At 40.2% G+C, this 19,691-nt stretch overlaps 2 protein-coding genes across 2 annotated transcripts; one reads left to right on the top strand and one right to left on the bottom strand.

The window, feature by feature from the left end:
* Positions 1–1,599: 1,599 nt before the first annotated feature.
* LOC146981334 (ATP synthase F(1) complex subunit alpha, mitochondrial-like) lies at positions 1,600–6,449 on the top strand. Its single transcript, XM_085786451.1, has 11 exons — positions 1,600–1,710; positions 2,204–2,279; positions 3,594–3,763; positions 3,919–4,092; positions 4,403–4,569; positions 4,686–4,986; positions 5,088–5,312; positions 5,441–5,548; positions 5,690–5,834; positions 5,962–6,112; positions 6,245–6,449. Exons 1-11 carry the CDS (start codon positions 1,651–1,653, stop codon positions 6,321–6,323), a joined length of 1,656 nt encoding a protein of 551 aa, XP_085642577.1. The 5' UTR covers positions 1,600–1,650; the 3' UTR covers positions 6,324–6,449.
* Positions 6,450–12,691: 6,242 nt separating this feature from the next.
* Positions 12,692–18,387, bottom strand: LOC146981333 (phospholipid phosphatase 1-like). The gene is made up of 7 exons (XM_085786438.1): positions 18,321–18,387; positions 17,886–18,106; positions 15,307–15,458; positions 14,883–15,163; positions 14,240–14,297; positions 13,825–14,001; positions 12,692–13,618 (listed from the first exon to the last, which is right to left on the bottom strand). Exons 1-7 carry the CDS (start codon positions 18,341–18,343, stop codon positions 13,493–13,495), a joined length of 1,038 nt encoding a protein of 345 aa, XP_085642564.1. The 5' UTR covers positions 18,344–18,387; the 3' UTR covers positions 12,692–13,492.
* Between the last annotated feature and the right edge of the window lie 1,304 nt (positions 18,388–19,691).

The raw sequence follows: 19,691 nt of genomic DNA, 5'->3' as shown, positions 1-19,691 counted from the left end.
TGCAGTGTTAGGTTTCCGCCGCCACACAAATATTTTTGCATGTCAGCCAAAAAGTCAAATTTTGATCTTTGATTTGTAAAAAAAAAAAAAAATCTTCAACACCATCTATAATTTTTCTTCCACTTCACAAGTAGCGTATTATGTGCTACTTTTTGTTGGACTATCACATTAAATCCCAATAAAATACATTTAAGTTTGTGGTTGTAATGTGACAAAATGTGGAAGAGTTCAAGGGGTATGGATACTTTTGCAAGGCACTTGTATCTCCAAAGTTTTGTTTTGTTTTAAGATTTTGTGAAAATTAGCCTGACAAATCATCACATAGGCTACATTTTTTTATTTGAACAGTCTAAGGGATCAAGTGGTTTGTTATCTATATGACTTAAATGTAAACCTGCAGCAATACAAGCAAATAAAGACTAATTTATCAATTGATCAATCAAATGATTACAACTATGTAACTGGTATCTCATCAGTAAGTGGAAAATATAGCATTTGTATAGTAACTGTTTTGGTATTTACCATAGACTCTATTCACCAACTAATGTTGGACAAATTAATAGGTAAACTCCCATTATTTCACATTATTTGTAAGTCTTGAAAAATTTTGAGCGTTGACACTATCTCAAGTGCATGTTTTTATAGAGCCCAATATCATTCATCACAAATTTGTGTCAAAGGGGTTTCACAGTCTGTGCAACAGACCTTTAAATCCCACCGGTGAGATGCTTTGTTGTTGTTTGTTCTTCACACAACCCTCACAAACTACACATTGTCTGAAAGCTCTTAGTCTCCTGATCTGTCTGTGCAATGCACCGTAGGATATCATGTATCCCTGCAACAGGTGTTGACATGGAGTTCATTCACACTTGTGGTTATGGCATCAAAGCTAAAATAAGACAGGCATTTCTTCATACAGGCATCAGAGATGATTTCAAATTGGATAGGGCTTATATTTATGCATTTGACAGAAATTGATGAGTTGCATCATTGGGATTGGGTAACTCAACAAAGTAAAGTCATCTTCAAGTAAGAAATACATACATTTTTCTTTTTTAGGCCTACATAATTTTCATATGTTTTTTAGGTTTTAAAGTTAATTGGTGCTCACATTTAGCAGTCATCAATTTTATTTATTTATTTATTTTTAACCAAGCTCTGTGTTTCTGTTGAGAAATAACACTGTTATACAGTATATTGGTAAACCATTAATAAGAACTTAGAGTTTGGCATTTGCTAAATAAGTCATCAATGTTTGCAGAACATAGCCTATAAATTGTTGTAATATTAATAATGCATGTTTTCAATGAGCCATTAGCAAACATTACCCATAAGCGTGTTAATAAGTCAAGTATTTCTTTGGATTGTGGGATTGTGATCAATCATAGAACAACATTTAGAAGATAATAATCTAATCAATTATTATTTCTATTTTATTTTGATTTATTAAGTTGATGGCCTCAAATGAGGGCCCAAGATAAAGTAGTGGGTAAAAATAAATAGTGCCATCTCCCTGACGACAGGTGGCAGAAATGAGCCGTAAAGCAGGAAACTTTACACCAGTGTCACATAAATAGAAGAAGAGTCCATTCAGCCATTACATTCACCCACGGGCAGCGGTGGAGGACAGGTCATTAGCAACCCGACAAAATGCTATCCGTGAGAGTTGCAGCAGCTTTGGCCAGAACCCTGCCTAGAAGGGCTGGATTTGTAAGTATTTTATTTAAACAATCTGTGTGCTATGGTGAAAGATGCAGCAAAAAAAATGTTTAACATCAGCGTGAACCTTGTGGGCGTGAAGGGTAATGTTACCGAGACAGGCCGCTACTTTGCTAATCTCTCTTCGACTTTTGAATGCGTATCTAAACGCAACGAACTAGTATTTCATGCTAAGAATATCGAAATTGTGGATTTAAACATGTTTGGCTAAGTTGCCCTTGTAGTGCGACTGTGTTTGTCCTGCAGCAAGCGGCGCTAAAGTTAGCATGTAAGCTAATGCTAGCTGCCTGCTAATGGCTCATTCAACCACGCTTTGAAGGTCAGAAAGTCTGACAGCGCATGTCCCCTCTCCGCTGCAGAAAGTTAACACCAGCCCCACTTTTAATGTGCACTTTGTATATGGAAACCGCTGCTGCACATATGGTTTATGCAATTTTCACTTGCAATCTACGTATGATTAAAGCCGTGTGCCGTTTGATCACAGGTGTCCAAGACTGTACCGGCCGCCTGCGTTGGGGTCAACCACCTCCACACACACAGACCATGGCTGCAGAAGACAGGTGAGAAAACCGAAAAACAACATGACAGTCACTTTATCAAGCACTTGAGTTTAGCCTCACGAGTTGATTATTGAAGGTCATTAGAGATATTGTTCCCCGAGCTGTTCTTGGTGACTGCCGCCGCACTGTCATTGGACAAACTAGCTCCCAGCCTCTCAAGACTTTGACACAGACTCAGTTAACTTGTTATTAGAAACACTTAACTATAAGTTATCCAGTCTAATGCAGGAATCCTGCATTGAATCCTAGCTACCTGATCGTTATATTGTACAGGTATAGTATAGTCAATAATATAGTCTTGAAACTGTTTCATTGAGTTGTTGATTCTGTGTAACCATAACTTTGGGTAATGGTTGTCTGTCAAGGTGAATGTTATTTAGCCTGCTCTCTTGTTGCATGGACAAAATAATGGTGACCTGTTGATCTGATGTGAACAGCATTACAAATGTAGCTTTATCCACAAAGTTTAATTTAACATGAATCCTATGAATAAATGCTTATTTTTCATCAATGGGGGAAATGTGTAACAACAGTGTACAACTAAGATAATTAGATTAACTAGGGAGGCAGTTAAAGTCCAGTTTTAAGCCTATGAAATTGGCTTAAATATAGATACAGAATACAAATAAATGGAATGTGCACAATCATTGTAAGTATAAATATATGGGTATGCAGACACCAGAATGTTTAAGTGGATTTAAGTCTAATGGGCTGAATGGCCAGATATTGTGATTTATACATGGCACAGATGGGAAATTATGTATGTGATTTTTTAAATTATATAGTTATACAGTTATAAGTTAGTAAGGCTAACTTAATTATTGTCTAGGTTTATATGCAGATGATTACAGGGCTCCAGACTAACTTGTTTTATTAGGAGCACAGTGGCCCCTAACTTAAAATATTAGGAGCGCAAGTAGAAAATTTAGGGGCGCACACCATAAATCGACTTGCAAAGCAAACATTCACATTCCTTTTAATTCATGATCCTCATACACAATCGATTCTGATTCTGGATTCATTTGAGTCACCCTTTCCACAGTTCACCAGTGTGTTTTTGTTTTTTGTTTTTTTAAACAGCAAATTTACTGGTTGCACATGTGCAAGTAGATGAAAATTTTACTTGTACACTCTCAAATCTTAGGGACAGAAAGCCCCCATTTAGGGGCAGTCTGGAGTCTTGGGTTGACCAGAGATCCTTTTTTGTAGTTTACCTCTTTTATTAAACCTAGCTCGAAATCAATCTTTGTTGCAGAATTTTGATAATGAGCATTAGTGAATGAAGCTTCACTCTGTCTGTCCCCTCTTTCACAGGCACAGCCGAGGTGTCTTCCATCCTGGAGGAGAAGATCTTGGGAGCTGACACCTCTGCAGACCTGGAGGAGACAGGGCGTGTGCTGTCCATTGGTGATGGTATTGCTCGAGTGTACGGTCTGAGGAACGTCCAGGCAGAAGAGATGGTGGAGTTCTCCTCTGGTCTGAAAGTAAGTGAAATTAAAAAAGAAGTGATAACATGTTTCTCTTTTTCCTGAGATGAACATTGGAAGCAATGCAACCTTAAATTTGCGAATGTCTTGAATTTGCTTATTTTGAAACTATTAACTTGCTAACGTGTCATAAAATGCTTCTTTTTTTCCAGGGTATGTCTCTGAACTTGGAGCCTGACAACGTTGGTGTTGTGGTGTTCGGTAATGACAAGCTGATCAAGGAGGGTGACATTGTGAAGAGAACTGGTGCTATTGTGGACGTTCCTGTTGGTGAGGAGCTTCTTGGCCGTGTGGTGGATGCTCTGGGAAACGCCATCGATGGAAAGGTCATTTGAGATGTTATAATTTATTTTTACTGAGCATTAAATCAACCAAAATTAAATAAAACTAGTTAAAATGTCGACTTGCACCAGTGGTCATGGCTAAAATGAGCCTCGCAAATGATAAAGGTGCCCTAAGCATCAGTTAGTGTTGTCGGAGATGATGAGGACATGAAGATATGATGAAGATCAATTCTCAAGTTAGGGTAGTGATTACATATCAGAATTGTTGCTCCACTGAATATACTTATTGAAAATTAAATATTTTGATATGACAGCTCATTGTAATCTTTTTTTCTTTTTTTTTTTACCTCAGGGTCCCCTCGGCTCCAAGATCCGTAGGCGTGTGGGTCTGAAGGCCCCTGGTATCATCCCCCGTATCTCTGTGAGGGAGCCCATGCAGACTGGAATCAAGGCTGTGGACAGCCTGGTGCCCATTGGCCGTGGCCAGCGTGAGCTGATCATTGGTGACAGGCAGACTGGGTAAATAATTTTTTTTTTTTGCTGTGGTTTGGGCACTTAATCATAAATCAAGGGAAACTGTAGCTTTAAAGGCCATTAAGTATTCTCTCGAATAATTGGGCATCTTCACTCTCCAGCAAAACCGCCATTGCCATCGACACAATCATCAACCAGAAGCGCTTCAACGAAGGAACCGATGAGAAGAAGAAGCTGTACTGCATCTACGTTGCCATCGGACAGAAGAGGTCCACCGTGGCCCAGCTGGTGAAGAGGCTGACTGACGCTGATGCCATGAAGTACACCATCGTGGTGTCTGCCACCGCCTCTGATGCTGCCCCCCTGCAGTACCTGGCCCCATACTCTGGCTGCTCCATGGGAGAGTACTTCAGAGACAACGGCAAGCACGCCCTGATCATCTATGACGATCTGTCCAAGCAGGTGAGGAAGCAAGACAAAGAAATTAAATTGTTCCATTTTGATATTGAATGCTGTATTCCTGAGTGAACCTTTGGTAAATCTGCTTCTCCCGCTCCGGTCAGGCCGTTGCCTACCGTCAGATGTCCCTGCTGCTGCGTCGTCCTCCTGGTCGTGAGGCTTACCCCGGTGATGTGTTCTACCTGCACTCTCGTCTGCTGGAGAGAGCTGCCAAGATGAACGACAACTTTGGTGGTGGCTCCCTCACTGCCCTCCCCGTCATTGAGACTCAGGCCGGTGATGTGTCCGCCTACATCCCCACCAACGTCATCTCCATCACAGATGGACAGGTTTGTCTTGAAATGATCAGAATCAGAAATCCTAGGGGTGCAACTCCCTTGGTGCTGGAAGAAAGATTCCTATAAAAGTACTGAGTTAAGCTGTTTTTATAGTGTCTGTCTTAATGTGTTTGCTGCAGATCTTCTTGGAGACTGAGCTGTTCTACAAGGGTATCCGTCCCGCCATCAATGTGGGTCTGTCTGTGTCCAGAGTAGGCTCTGCTGCCCAGACCAGAGCCATGAAGCAGGTAACATCTGGCTTGGAGAATTTTTTTTTTTTTTAGCCATACATCTGTAATATCTAAATTCTTCAAGGTTAAAAATTAATTTGTCAAGTAGTGGGCTGTCACAATTTCTTAAATTCATACCCCCCCCCCTTCCCACTATAGGTGGCTGGTACCATGAAGCTGGAGCTGGCTCAGTACCGTGAGGTCGCTGCCTTCGCCCAGTTCGGTTCTGACTTGGACGCCGCCACCCAGCAGCTCCTTAACAGGGGTGTCAGGCTGACTGAACTGCTGAAGCAAGGACAGTACTGTGAGTGGTTTTTACTATCTTCTCTGAAGTTGTTGTACTTTTTTTGTAAGAAACCAGAACATAATGGGTACCCTAACTCTTTAAAGCAAACTTTGGGTCACTAAACTTCCTCCTACATTGCTTCCAGCTCCCATGGCCATTGAGGAGCAGGTAACAGTCATCTATGCCGGTGTCAGAGGTCACCTGGACAAGATGGAGCCCAGCAAGATCACAAGGTTCGAGAAGGCTTTCCTGCAGCACATCCTCAGCCAGCACCAGGACCTGCTCTCCGCAATCAGGTGAGGTTTCTTTTTTTTTTTCTTCATCATCATATCTCTGGCTATTGTTAGACCACAAGCTAACACAACTAAAAACATAGTTATTAAGATTTTAGAAATCATTCATTTGACTCAACCTCCTTTGTGTTTCAGGGCTGATGGCAAGATCTCAGAGGCATCAGATGCTAAACTGAAGCAGCTTGTTCTCACCTTCCTGTCCAGTTTCGAGTAAAGGATAGCACTTCTCTTGTTCTTCAGTGAGCTACCTGTTTGTGTCCCCATCAATGCTTATATATGTGAACACACTGAAGGCCAAAACCTCCATGTACAGATTTCTCCAAATAAAATTTTACAACCCAACTGTGCTGTAAAATTCTGATTGTGTGATTAAACTGCAGTCAGTATTAGGTTAGGTTGGAGCCCTCTGAGCAGATTTCACAAGTGAGAACAAAAACTAGTCAATAAAACAAAACAAAATGTTTATTTAAACACATCAAATGCGTTTTTTATTTTATTATTGTGAGTGTCTGACAGTATCAAAATGTCAAGGTAACAATGCACATAAGACTCATCTGTTTACTGTTGGGGGTTCATATGAGCATTATGTTTTAGAGGGTAAATTATTGGGTGTAGATTGACTTGACAAGTGTCTGTTTGCACTTAAATGGTTTCAGAGTATGGAAAGAGTCAAGTGTAAGTTTCTCAACTATGGTTGAGGTGATGGTGTGAAATGTTTGATACCACACTAATAAACAATAACTTGGTCACAGATCAAATCCATTACGCTGTCCTGTCTTATATCTTTGAGAACTTCAGAAGGGTTTGAATGTCTGTCCTCAAATCTTTATGGGCACTGACCCCTCCAAATTTATTTGAGAGACAAAGGCCAGACAGGAGCCATGCACATGCCCAAGGTCATGCTGTCTCCAGCTTTCTAAAGGGAGACAGGGGCTGGGCACAAGCCATACCATCAGTGACGGCTGGTATCAATGGGCTAGTGGGGCTAAGCCCTCCCTGCATTACACAACAAAAGATGAGGAAAAAATATTATATATAGCCTATATTATATTCTCTAAATAACATACAAAAGATTGTTCTAAGTCTTAGTAAAATCGGAACTGGCAACAATATTAAATAGTTTCAAGAAAAACACAGGATATCTCTAAATGGGCTAATTTTAATCAGCCCCAGCTCACCGAGTCTGCTCTCATTCATTTTCCGACTGTGGATGATTGACAGGTGCCATGTCCCGCCCTCGCCATTGACCGACTGTTGGGGCTAATTTCATTCAGCCCACAGGCCGAGCGGTTCTGACCAATCAGCAGGGGGCTGACGCAGGGTCAGTGATTGACAGGTGCCATGTCCCGCCCCCTTGGTTAACTTGTCATTGGGGCTAATTTCATTTAGCCCAACACAGCTGTTTTCAGACCAATGACAGGAACCGGAGGAGAAGTTGTGTTGTTGTGGGAGGGAGAAGACAGAAACAGCGGCGCTAGGCGCTAGCATCACAGGTAGCATTACTTTGCTGCTCTAAACTGTCTTTGCTAACATGAACGAAGTGGAGAATCTAGTTTCTAAACTCACCGGGAGCACCAGACTTAAATGACATGGCGATAACAGACCAGAAAGGCCGTCGATATGAGCTGCATATCGTCTTTTTTTATTTATTTATTTTTTAATTGAGCAATATCGTCGGGTGTGTGTGCGTGCGTGCGTGCGTGTGTGTGTGTGTAAGTGTTTGTGTGTGTGTGTGTGTGTGCGCGCGTGTGTGTGTGTGTGTGTGTGTGTGTGTGTGTGCGTGCGTGCGTCTGTGTGTGTGTGCGTGCGTGCGTGAGAGAGGGAGAGAGAGAGAGAGAGAGAGACTGTGTGTGTATGTGTGAGATAACCAGGTGAAGTTTTTTTTTTTTTTTTTGGACTAGACCCTTACTTAATGCAGTGTGTAGGCCTAGTAGTTGCTATACTTTTGTGAGATGGGATAACCCTAACTTTTAGCTGTGTTAACCATTTAATGGGTATAATTTATTTATTAGCCCACCCAACTAATTTGACCACCAGCCGCCACTGCATACCATACAACGTGTGACTCCTGACGTTACGGTCCAGGGTTTGATTCTTATGTCGACAGAGACTGCCTCTTGTGTGTCTCTCTCAAAATTTCTGTGAGGAATTTTTTTAGTTATATTTTATAATTTAACAAAGCATTTCTGTGGTTTATTTAATTGAGAAGGAATTAAAGCTTTTTCAAAGATTGTTAAAACTAAAAAGACATTTAAAAATGTTTAGTCTGTTAAAGTCTCTGCTCGTAGTATGCTTCCTGGCATTTGTAAAACACATGTTAACAGCAGGTGATGGAACATTTTATGCGGCCCTTTATACTACGGATGTCCAGTAGGTGGCTGTAGATCCCAAAATTGAGCCCCTCAACCACACAAAGTTTCAACCACAACAGTGGTGGAGGAAGAAGTCAGGTCTTATAAACAAAAGTTGTAATAGCACAGTGTAGATGAATGAAAGTACAAAAGTACCACAATACATAAGAATACCATGTCCCATTTAAAAGATAATGGAATTTATAAGATTGTTTTTTGTGATTGTAAAATCATTTAAATGTTACAGCTGGTACAACCTATTCAGTCTCTGCCTGAGTTCTTCGAGGCTTTCACAACCATTAAGAACAGTCAGTCAGGTCATGGAGTTTTAAATCGAAAACAACTGGACAGATAACCAAGTCCAGTTGCTTTCGATTTAAAACTCCTTTGAGATACTATGACCTGGACAAATGAGAATATGCACAGGCCCATTAAGTACAGTGCACTTAAACAGCTTCTGGGTTAAAAAAGTAACCTGGAATAGAGCATGTGCCCATGCTGTGCACCTAAAGTAATCAAAATTGTTTCATTTAATAGAAAATATATGTTGAAGGCAAATTGAACATCTTAAATTATATCAGTTTACTCATCTTAATCTTCTCAAGGAACCTTGTTGACCAGATTACCAGCTAACGTCAATTATGTTAGTGTGTTAGCAGTAGATAATGTTATTGAAAATACTAGATACTTAAAGGCCAATTTAGTGGCTATGGTAACTAACATTTTTCCATTGCATTCATATGAGATTGTTGGAGTTTTTAAGACCACTTATGATTACCTAATTTGCATCCATTATGTAGCCTAGGTTATTTATTATTCCTTTTCCCCCATTATGAGGTTATTTGATGAAACATTTCATGATCTGAAGAAAAATCTGTGCGAGGAGCATAATAGTGTATAGAAAATTGTACTCTGTCATTGCATTCTGGACTCTGAGTTGCTTGTTTCTCCAGCAGCATCAGTGTTTGGCCAGATGTGGGACATGTGACAGAGAGTGAATGGAACTGCTGTCAATAAGAACTATTGTGGAGGTCAGCGTGACAACAAGAGAGAGCTCTGTGGAGCAACGGGCAACGGGATTGGTCAGATTTCACGTGCTGAAGGTAAAAACTGAGCAGTTTGCAAATCCTACCAGCCTATTATTTACTATAAGTACAGATTTGATATATTATCATTCAAGCTTTTAGTAATTGTTTATTAACATATCAAACACTTACTAACCTTTGCTGGTGGTGTTTTACAGCCATAGAACCCCCTACCCTTTATTCATGGCCGAGTAACATTTGTAACTACACACATGGAAAAATCTACCTCATGGGACTAAATTATAGCAATGCTGGAGGTGGATTTTTCAAAACTCAGCAACCCAGTAGTTCTTTTGTAATTCTTTCGTAAATAAACAGTGAATGAAATAACTTTGTGAAAACTCTACTACTCTATTCATGTTCCCCATAGTGTGTAAATCATTTAAAGGCTATCTTAACAAAGAAGAACTGTCCAATGCTAAATTCAATTTGCTCAACAGGGTCAACAGTGTTTAGTTCATAGAAAGACAATGAGAAGCTTCTCTATGTATTACATCAACACATTCCTAAAAAATTACATGCTGAGGTGAATGTCCCAGTTGACACGTGAGAATAGATGGGAACTGAAACTTGGAGTTTCACACGAGACAATAGAGTGAAAGACAGCTACTGTTGCTGGTGAAATGTTGGATATTCCTAAAAGTGAAATCAAGAAATTCACTAACCTTAACCCTAACCATAACCATAACCCTTTGACATTGTTAAACTTATATTGTTATAACCACCATTTTGTCACATCTTTGACCATGCATACATCTACTCTACAATTAGCCTATCATTAGGTAACATTAAATGTCAAAAGGTCACCTTGGTCTTTACTAAACTACCAAATATTTGAAGGAGTTGTCTTGGATCATGTCTCACCATCTTATAACAAAAGAACACCATCAGAAAATTTTTGATATGAAAATATATTCAACAAAACAGAGTCTTATTAGATAACATACTCCATACCTGTGTTAAAGTATAAAGTTTCTACTGTGTTGTGCCTCTCTTATTGTTCCTGAGTTACTAACTAACATCAGTTTCCTCTCAGTTTTAAGTGGTAAGGGGTTACAACATTTCTTTCTATACCAGTGCTCCCTTACATGCAGAAAGATGCTCTAAAATTTCATCAGATCATGGAATAATCATGTAATAAATATGAAGTTTTTACTAAGTATTATTCTTGGGTTATTGTGTCTAAAGAGTCACAGACACCGACATGACATGATGTCCGACATACATGTCCATCGTGGTAGGACATAAACGCTGTGTAATACTGAAATTATAACAGTTTCCATTAAATGTAGGTTCAATTACATCAAGTTCGTCTGATTTTTAGGGAGGAAGTAGGAAAGTAAGTTGGATTAGTAAATGGATCCCATCTGCATTGATGTAGATATTGTAATTCTGACTTGGCAGTTGACAAAAATGTTATTTACAAATCAGAAACTCATAATTGCAATACTTCTGTTATGCCATGAATGCAGCTTTAATGTTGATTTGTCAGTGGTGATATATTCAGGGCCGTTGTATCCATGGATATATAAACGTTTATATATCTATGGTTGTATCCACAAGTTTCCGAACGTCATCTATGGTCAAAACCGGCTTCCGGTTTTGCCGGTTTGGTGGAATTGTACGTTTACGTTTCCATGGTTTTCTGTCGTTGTCATAGTTGCGGTAAACGCATGGATCTATTAACGCTGGCTTTTAACACGGATGTCAATTTGTGTGATATCCACTGTTAAAAGCTGGTTTGATGATCCATGCGTTTTACAGATTTTCATTGAAAAAAAAAAAAAAAGAAATCCATGCATTTACCGCGACTACCGAAACCATGGAAACGTAAACATAAAATTCCACCGGAAGAGCAAAACCGGCAAAACAGGCTACGTTTTTGACGTTCGGAAAAAGGTGAATAGGGGAGAAAGGTGATGATAATTCTAGGGGCCCAGCGCCCAGTAGGGCCCACAAAAAACCCCAGTAGTCTAATCTTTGTATGACTGAATTATTCTGCATAAGACCCTGACTAATACTCATAGTAATGCTGCATTAGCATCAAAACAAAGTAGGCTAAATAAAAATTGATAATACATAGTCTAAGAAAAACAAAAATGGAAAAGTCAGGGGCCCACTTTAGTATTCTTTCAGGGGCCCCAGGATTCCTAGCAACGGCCCTGGATATATTTGGCAGGAGGGACCAAGTGGAACATGTGACGGCCAAATAGTCTGTACATTTGTAAAACCAGTTTTCTTGTTACTGTTCTAATTCACTTTACGATATATTGCTGTATCACTATAATTAAGTTTGTTGTGTGGCACCATTACTGTTTTAGTTCCACACTGCCTTTAGTTAAAACTTAAAAGGCCAATTCCTGTGTACAATCTGCAGTGCACATACATAGCTACACAGTACACATAACAAGGGCAAGGGAATCACTGTGGCCCTGCCTCATGGAACATGTAGACTTGTGCACCAAATAGCAGAATATCATGTTGTTGAACAACAGATAGCTGATAAACTAAAGTTGAAAGTGATTAGTGCGCTTTAATGCTGTCACTTTGTTTAACTTGTTTAATTTTGTTTAACTCCTCAGCCTTCATCTCTCAGCCACTTTAATAGGATTTAAGCAGATCCTTAACTTGGACGTTCACAGCCAAGGATCAGCTGCACCTCTCTGCTGACAGAACTTTCCATGGGTGAAGACGAGGTGACCTTACAAGCAGCAACAGTGTCCAACCCAGTGCCAGTGTGTTTGTTAATGTGTTCACTGAAACTTCAACCTCCATATCCATGATACTGCAGGTATAACAAACAAACGAGCTTTTCCACTGACGACAGAGGAAGTGTCTTAACATTTGCATGCTGTGGTTTCTATGGTCTGTCTACACAGACAAAGCATAAGCCGCTGAAAGGGGGGGTTTATTTGAGGAAACTTTTCTTTCAGGTTTGCATTACTGAAAGAGTTCAGTTTCTGATTCACACTCTTAGTTTCTCTTCCTTGCCCAAATACCTGACTCTGCAGTCTGAGAGACAGAGAAAGCACATATCAGTGATTCTACTACGGCCAGTGAGTCTAAATGTAAAATGGGGACCTTATATATTCATTTACATTACATAAATGCCTAATATTCTCCACAGACAAAGCACACAGGAATCATTTCTTTCCTTTGTATCAAAGTAGCAAAATGGAGCTCACTTTATTTGTCTCATTTCCCCCCAGTACTGCTCTAAACAACAGTGTTTAAAGCTTCTGCATTGACGTAAACATCGAGCTTCATACAAATAGTAAAAACAAACAAAAAATGAATTCACTGCACTTTCCATACATTACAATAAAATATCAGCAGGTAGCAGCAATCTGACTAAGGCAAAAATAAAATCAACATAAAATATATAATTTATGAGTTGAGGCTCCATTTTAAGTTTAAGGACAGTCCAGGTTTTCTTCTTCACAGGTGCCAGGCTCACAAGCCTGCTTGCAGTGCGCACACAGACGCTCATTATATTCTGGGCAAAAAGAATTTCATTCATTCAAAATGGCAACATCAGACCAATATACACTGGAAACCACATTTCCAACAAGCTTATACTGTAAAATGCTTTTTTTTCTAACATGCCGTACTGTATTTTTGTTGTTTTGTCATTCCATGATTAACTGTGTTAAACTGGATTCAGCCATAAACTTCTGCTTCTTAATATCTCAGTAAAGTGCAAGTAGCCTACTTTTATGTTTTATGTAGTACACTTTTTTGTAGTTTACTGACCACACACAAAGGAAGCAGGTTCAGCCCGCAGGCTGCAGCGTTGGCTCCACGGGATAAACTGTGTTGATGAAATGCACAGGAACAGCCAGCCGTTAATATGAAAGACTCGTAGCTCATTGATGTGTTTTAGGTCCCTTATGGCCACTTTAAGGGACACACGCCCTGTACAGAATTGTCTCTTTGAGGCGTCAGAATCAGTCAGTGCTGCCATAGTGGTTCATACTGGAAGGGTTTTCCTGTAAACTGGTTGGCGAGGCTTCTTCCTCCTGGGAAACCACCGCGTCCACCGGCTGTTCAAAGAAGTTGGACACACAAAACACCTGCAAAAAAACAACACAACTCATTCTACTAATATTCATATTGCAGTTTTAGACAGCGTGGTACTTCCTAATCTTTAAGCCACTTAGGGGTAATCAAATACTTTATAAAAGCAAACATGGTCAATCTCTACTTTCCAAATATGCTTTTTAAATTAGTCAGGGTCTTGCTTTGCCATTACCCTGACAGCCCTGTCAATCAAACTTACTGTGAAAATAGCCACTAAACCCCCTTGCAGGAGGCCGGCGAGCACATCACTCCAGTGATGTTTGTAGTCAGACACCCGGGACAGACCAACATACACAGCAGTTGCAATCAGGAAGAACTGGATGGTGGGACGCAGAAGCCTCGACCACTCTGACTTCAGTCTGGCTTGAATGTACAGCTACAGTATGTCAGAGGGAGAACATGAATACATATTAGAATAACGACATACAGTCTATATTGTCAAAGCCAATATTTACAATGTACATATTGGGAGCGAATGCCTTTGCTGAACAGGTAAATCAGGTATAGACTGAGCAAAGACATATTAGCATTGATTGATACTTTCCACTACTCATAGCCTATGTAAGTTATATTTTGGCTATAAACAGTTTTTGAATAAGAATAAATGTACTTACTACAAGGAACAGCATGCAGTACATGGAGAAGGATGAGTGTCCAGAGTAGAAGGACAGTCTACAAGAAATAAACAAGGGATACTGATTGAAATCACATCTTCATGACAAATGCAACGTCCATCAAAATCATGTTGGCAAAGCAATGTTTGCTTCGCTAACATGGAGTGGGTAGTGTTTATGGCCCAAACTACAGACAGACACCAACGTGTTTTAGTTTCACTTCTGAGGATCTGTCATGTCATCCATACAGTCATTGGATTATCAGGTCCTGCACACTGAGATGACCCGACTCCAGTTGTTACTCAATGAGCTGGTGTCCTTGTACCAGGCTGGGATCTTAAAAAACGGCCCAGTCAGGCTGATCCCAGCCGTCCTCTGCACGGAGACTTCAGGCTGCTTCCGTTTGGCCGCAGGTACAGCCAAGTCACCTGCAGGTCAATAGGCTAAGAAACTCTTTTCTTGGTTTCCTGAACAACGCACTTCAACTTTCAAATGTTGTTGTACTTCTGCGACATTGTATGTATTTTTGTTATATGTGTGTGGGACTGCTGGCTGTATAACAAACTGCCCTCGGGAATAATAAAGTTTTCTTTGACTTTGATGCTTATCGTGCTTTTGTGGATTTCACATTCAGAACCATTACCTGGCCTCGTCCACCAGAAACTTGTCTCCAGTGCAGGTGAAGTTCTCGATGTATCCACCACCTTTGCAGTTGATGCGATCCCAAACCGGTTTGCATACAGCCAGGAAGTTTGGCCGCAGACGACCGATGGAGTACTTGGCTATGTCTGTCAGAGACTGGCTGGCGGCAGCTCCGAATACATAGCTCCCCACGGCTTTGTAGATGCACGCCAGATACTTGGTCCCCAAGGACTGGTTCTTGATGCGAGACAGGTAAACGGAAAGGCACTCACCACATGCAATCTGTAACAAAAGAGATGTACAAACGGTAAGTAACCTTTTCTCAGGCAAACAGCCACACCCCTTAGTCAAATTCACGATGGCAATTTAAACAGATGGACTTGTTTTCTCTGTGACATCTAAAAGTCTTTGGGATGTTGACTCACCACGATCAGTGTGAAGGGGATCATGACTCCTCCTAGGAGCTGGTAGGATATGGTGTCCTCTTTAAGAGGGTATCTGATGGACTCATCGTTACAGAAGAAACCCCGTTTGAAAGGGTTGTGTTGTGGTGTGAGGATAAAAAATGGAAGTCCAACTGTAAAGAAATAAGGAGAGGCACAAAAATCAATGGACGGACTCATTGACAGAATTTGTTTTCTGTCTCACATATTCAAAACGTACATCTTGTTGCACAAGTCACCAAAAGGCAAGGCTAGACAAGTTTACTTTTTCAAACAGTTTGTCTCAAAGGGCTTTACATACAGTAGCATCATAACAACATCCTCTGCTATTAGATCCTCACATCGACTGAGGAAAAACTCCCAAGAAAAACCTTTAACAGGGAAACAACGGGGTGAAAAACAAAGGAGTTATCCTTCACCAAGGACGGGCAGATGTGCAACAGAATAGAAAAATACTCATGTGACTGAGGCTGATGAGCCACTAATGCTATTACACAACGCTTATGATATTATTATGTTATAACATCAGGGAACGTGACATGTTGGGATTGTACAAGAAAATTCCCCTCTTTGGAAAAAAAGAGGGGAAGTGTCTGTGAGAAAACCTTCATGGTGAGCTAATAGGAAATTTCTCTTGTGGGTTTCATTGAACTGCGAAAAAAAAGTTGCCTCGCTCACGGGCATGAAGTTACACAATAACTGAATTTTAACCCTCAATACATTGAGTCACAGCAGAGTAATACTGCAATAAGCAAGCATTTGCATTCAGGGGAACATGCTGTAGCTAGTAATGCAATCTCTGTGGTATTAGTAACTCCCCATGATTAGGGTCAGTGTAAAAACTAAAATGTGATGAGCAGAGAAAAACCATCACAATGTTCTTCAGAACAGCAATCACCTTCAAAACATGCTTATTTCCAGCAGTGCATTTTCTTTCATTTACAGCTTTTCTGAGTTGTGGAGAACCGAACCCAGATAAGATTTATGACGTGAAGTCAATAATAAATTGTTGGGCGTTCCTCCAGCTCTGATTGCTGGGATAGATATTTCCGGGCTAAATGAGTTATGATACAGTCACAGAGCTTTGTTAAGGCCTGTTGGCTTAAACCTTCCGCAGGGCAAATTATACTGATGGTGTCTTTTCAGAATAAACTGAAACCAAGAAGGAATCAAAATAGTATTTACTTCAACTGGGATGAATATAAACGAAACAATAGACTAATCATCAAGAAAGACTGGAGCTTAAGCAGGAAGAGGCTTTATAGTGGAATAATAGCCACTGCTTCAAGGTTTGATTAGATTATGTTACAATCTCATAACTGAGATATTGAATTATTGATTATGTTGTATGACTGTTTTCCAAAATCTGCTTTAGGCCTATGCTGCAGTTGTTGCTGAGTTATGTAAAAATGTTACTATGGTAACATTCTTGTCTTGTCTTGTGTGTGGTAATAGTGAAGTCACTGGTTCACCACAAGTCGGAAGAGGTGTATTCTTATGAACACGAAGGTGTGAGCTAAGATGGTACAATGACATTAAAAATGGCCAGGTGAATTGTATTAACAAATAAACAATATTAGATTATTCTTGCCACCTTGGTTTTGGTTTAGTTTATTGACAAATTTTAAATTTACTTGTGAAAATCTATAAAAATAGTGATGAGTCCACCAACTTTTATCAAGACAATGACATGTGTTCGCTGTCTGCTGCTCAGATTTGAAAAAGAAAAATAAGTTTGGAAATTGAATTATGTAGGCTAATCATATATAATCATGTGATAGATAGAAGTATTTCTGCACTTTTGTTTCAATGCGGTTTTGAGTCCAGTACTTGCAACAGAGTGTTTCTCCTCTGTTGTATGTCTATTATTACATCAGGAAAGTAAAAGTAGAGCCGACTGCTTCACCAACCATCGAGTTCACAGAGCAGAAAGGAAGGTCTTGAATTTGGTCTCTGAAGACATGGGACTGTAAACAGAGATTAGTCATGGCTCCAAAACAAAATGATTGCTGTATACAGTCAGCAGTGGGGCCAATCACAGGACAGTGAACAGATTAATCACAGGGAAAGATTGTTAGTCTAAATCCTTATCAAGCCTGGCAGCTATCAAACTGAACTCTGATTGTCAAAACCCTTTAAGTGTCTTTTCACTACAGCATTGTTGGATACATTTTGCAGTCCCTTTGCTGCATGTCTCTGCTATGATTACATTCCAAACAGTGAGCTAAAAATACAGCTTTGCTTGGAAAAACACACACACAACACACACACACAGGGTGGGACTTTGTTGCCTTTTTTTTTTTTCCATTTTCCTGCCTGGTTCCCTCAACTTCAAGCCTTCCCATGTGTGTTTACATGACATTTATGTAGCTAAATCATTTGAGATGATTTTGCTTAAAAAATAAAAACAAAAACTACCTTAGGCCTTTATGAGTCATGGAAAAGTCTGGTCAGTCCTGTTTGATATTAATACATTTAAATTAAAGAAAAGTCTGCACCTCGCTTTGGAAAAGACACAACAACAAGGCGGATTAAGCAGCATGGGGATTAGGTTTACACACCGAGGATGAGGCAGGTAATGTCCAGCAGGATGAGAGGGATCCCGGAGGCTTCAAACATGTTGCGTCTTCTTCCTCTGGAGTCTGTCTTTGCAAAAAATGTCCGGTCCCCTCGGTCCCTGCTGCTGCTGCTGCTGCTGCTGTTGCTGCTGCTGCTGCTGCTGAGCGGCCGCCGGCTGGTTTCAGGCGAGACGAGGCGCAGCCTTTCTGCCGCACATGTCTTGCTATTTCCAGCACAGAATTAAAAACACACCAGTGTCATTGTGCTGCCTCAGACTCCGGGGACTGTCCCGAGAAGCTTAAACTACCTGTGTGTCTTTTTTTCTTTTCTTTCTTCAGCAAAAAAGTGAAGAAAAAAAGCCTATAGTAGAAATCAAAAACACTTAACTAAAGGCTAAATCTAATCTAACACCACCACACACGTGAAGAGCCTCTCACCCTTTCAATTGCTCACAAACCATCGTAACACAACCGGGCGTCTTCCGCTCATGATACCGTCCTGTCCACGGATGAGACATCCCCCGGTGAGGCTCTGACTCAGGAGCTCCTCTCCCAGTGCGATTAATGCTGCCTTCACGTGCAGCTCGGAAAAGTTAGGTTTCTACGGACAAATCAGGGAACAGGGTAGGCTAAGTGGTGTTCACTGGTGGGAAGTTGTGCCTGCGTGTTAGGAAAGTTTTTGTTTGTTTGTTTTTCTTAATTTCTGTTTTAGAAAATAGTTGCAGGAGTCTACAAGAGGAGCAGGCATGGTAACATAAAAAAAATTAGCAGCATTCTTAAATTGATGTAGCTAGGCTATGACCTATGTAAATTTTAGGACACAACCTGTTTGGAGAACCTGCACAAAATAAAATAATAGCTACACTAATATTCAGAAGTGCTGTGCTTAATTTCTGTAGCTAATTATTGCATTTCTATAAATATGTTATCATGTTGCTTGATTTAAAAAAAGAAAAGAAAAGAAATAGCCTATGAAAAAAGAGCTGTTTTTAATACTTGGCAGAACAGCTAACCTGATTATTAAACAACCAACTGTCTATTGTTTAAACCCCGTGATCCACGTTATCCAAAACAGTAAACAGAAATGGTGAAATCCTTCCAGTCATGATGACCCGTTTTCACGGTGCTTTTGAATTTCCGAGGTGAACCTGAACGCAGCACAGAGCGGACAAGTGGTAATGGGACTTTCGGGCCTATCGTGGGCCTGCGTTGGTTGTACGACAGCCGTCGGCCGATGCTGAGCCGCCCCTCCTCCCTCTGCTCCGAGCGCATGCAGAAGTATTGAGGTTAGCCTGCTACAGTATCACTATTAATAGTTAGTGTCTCCTCAACAATGCATCTCAAAAGGAGCCATGAGATTTTAACGCTTAAACTTGTCTTATTTAGGACAGAAAGAAATATTTTAAGTCGAGTTATGTTCAAGCTTAAAGTAGCCCATGGCAAAGTTAATGTGTGGGACTATAATTTGAAAGTTTGGCAGAGCAAGTTCCTTCCTGCATCATGTAGCCTAAGCACTGTTTTAGTGTTAGGCTACCGTTTGTTAAAATGGACCAAAATTTCTCATCTCCCCTTAACTTTAAACATACAGTATTTGTAAGGGTCTGAGTTACTCATTAGGCCTATTTATCAGCACACCTGGCTGCATGAACATTCCTATGAAGGCCTGGTGAAAATGTACATATAGCACAGTCATTGAAAGCAAAGAGTAGCTTGTTCATCATTTTCCTGTGTGTAGGCTAATAGTATAGATGTTTTATGTGTGGGGAAAAAAAATCACAATCTCAAAGATAATGGTGTGATGTAAAAAAA

Source organism: Trachurus japonicus, chromosome 9, assembly GCF_045865225.1.
Source record: "Trachurus japonicus isolate A0001 chromosome 9, Traja_1.0".
In the NCBI taxonomy this organism is placed as follows: Eukaryota; Metazoa; Chordata; class Actinopteri; order Carangiformes; family Carangidae; genus Trachurus; species Trachurus japonicus.
Note: the sequence above shows the minus strand (reverse complement) of the source record. Positions and strands in the feature narration are given on the sequence as shown.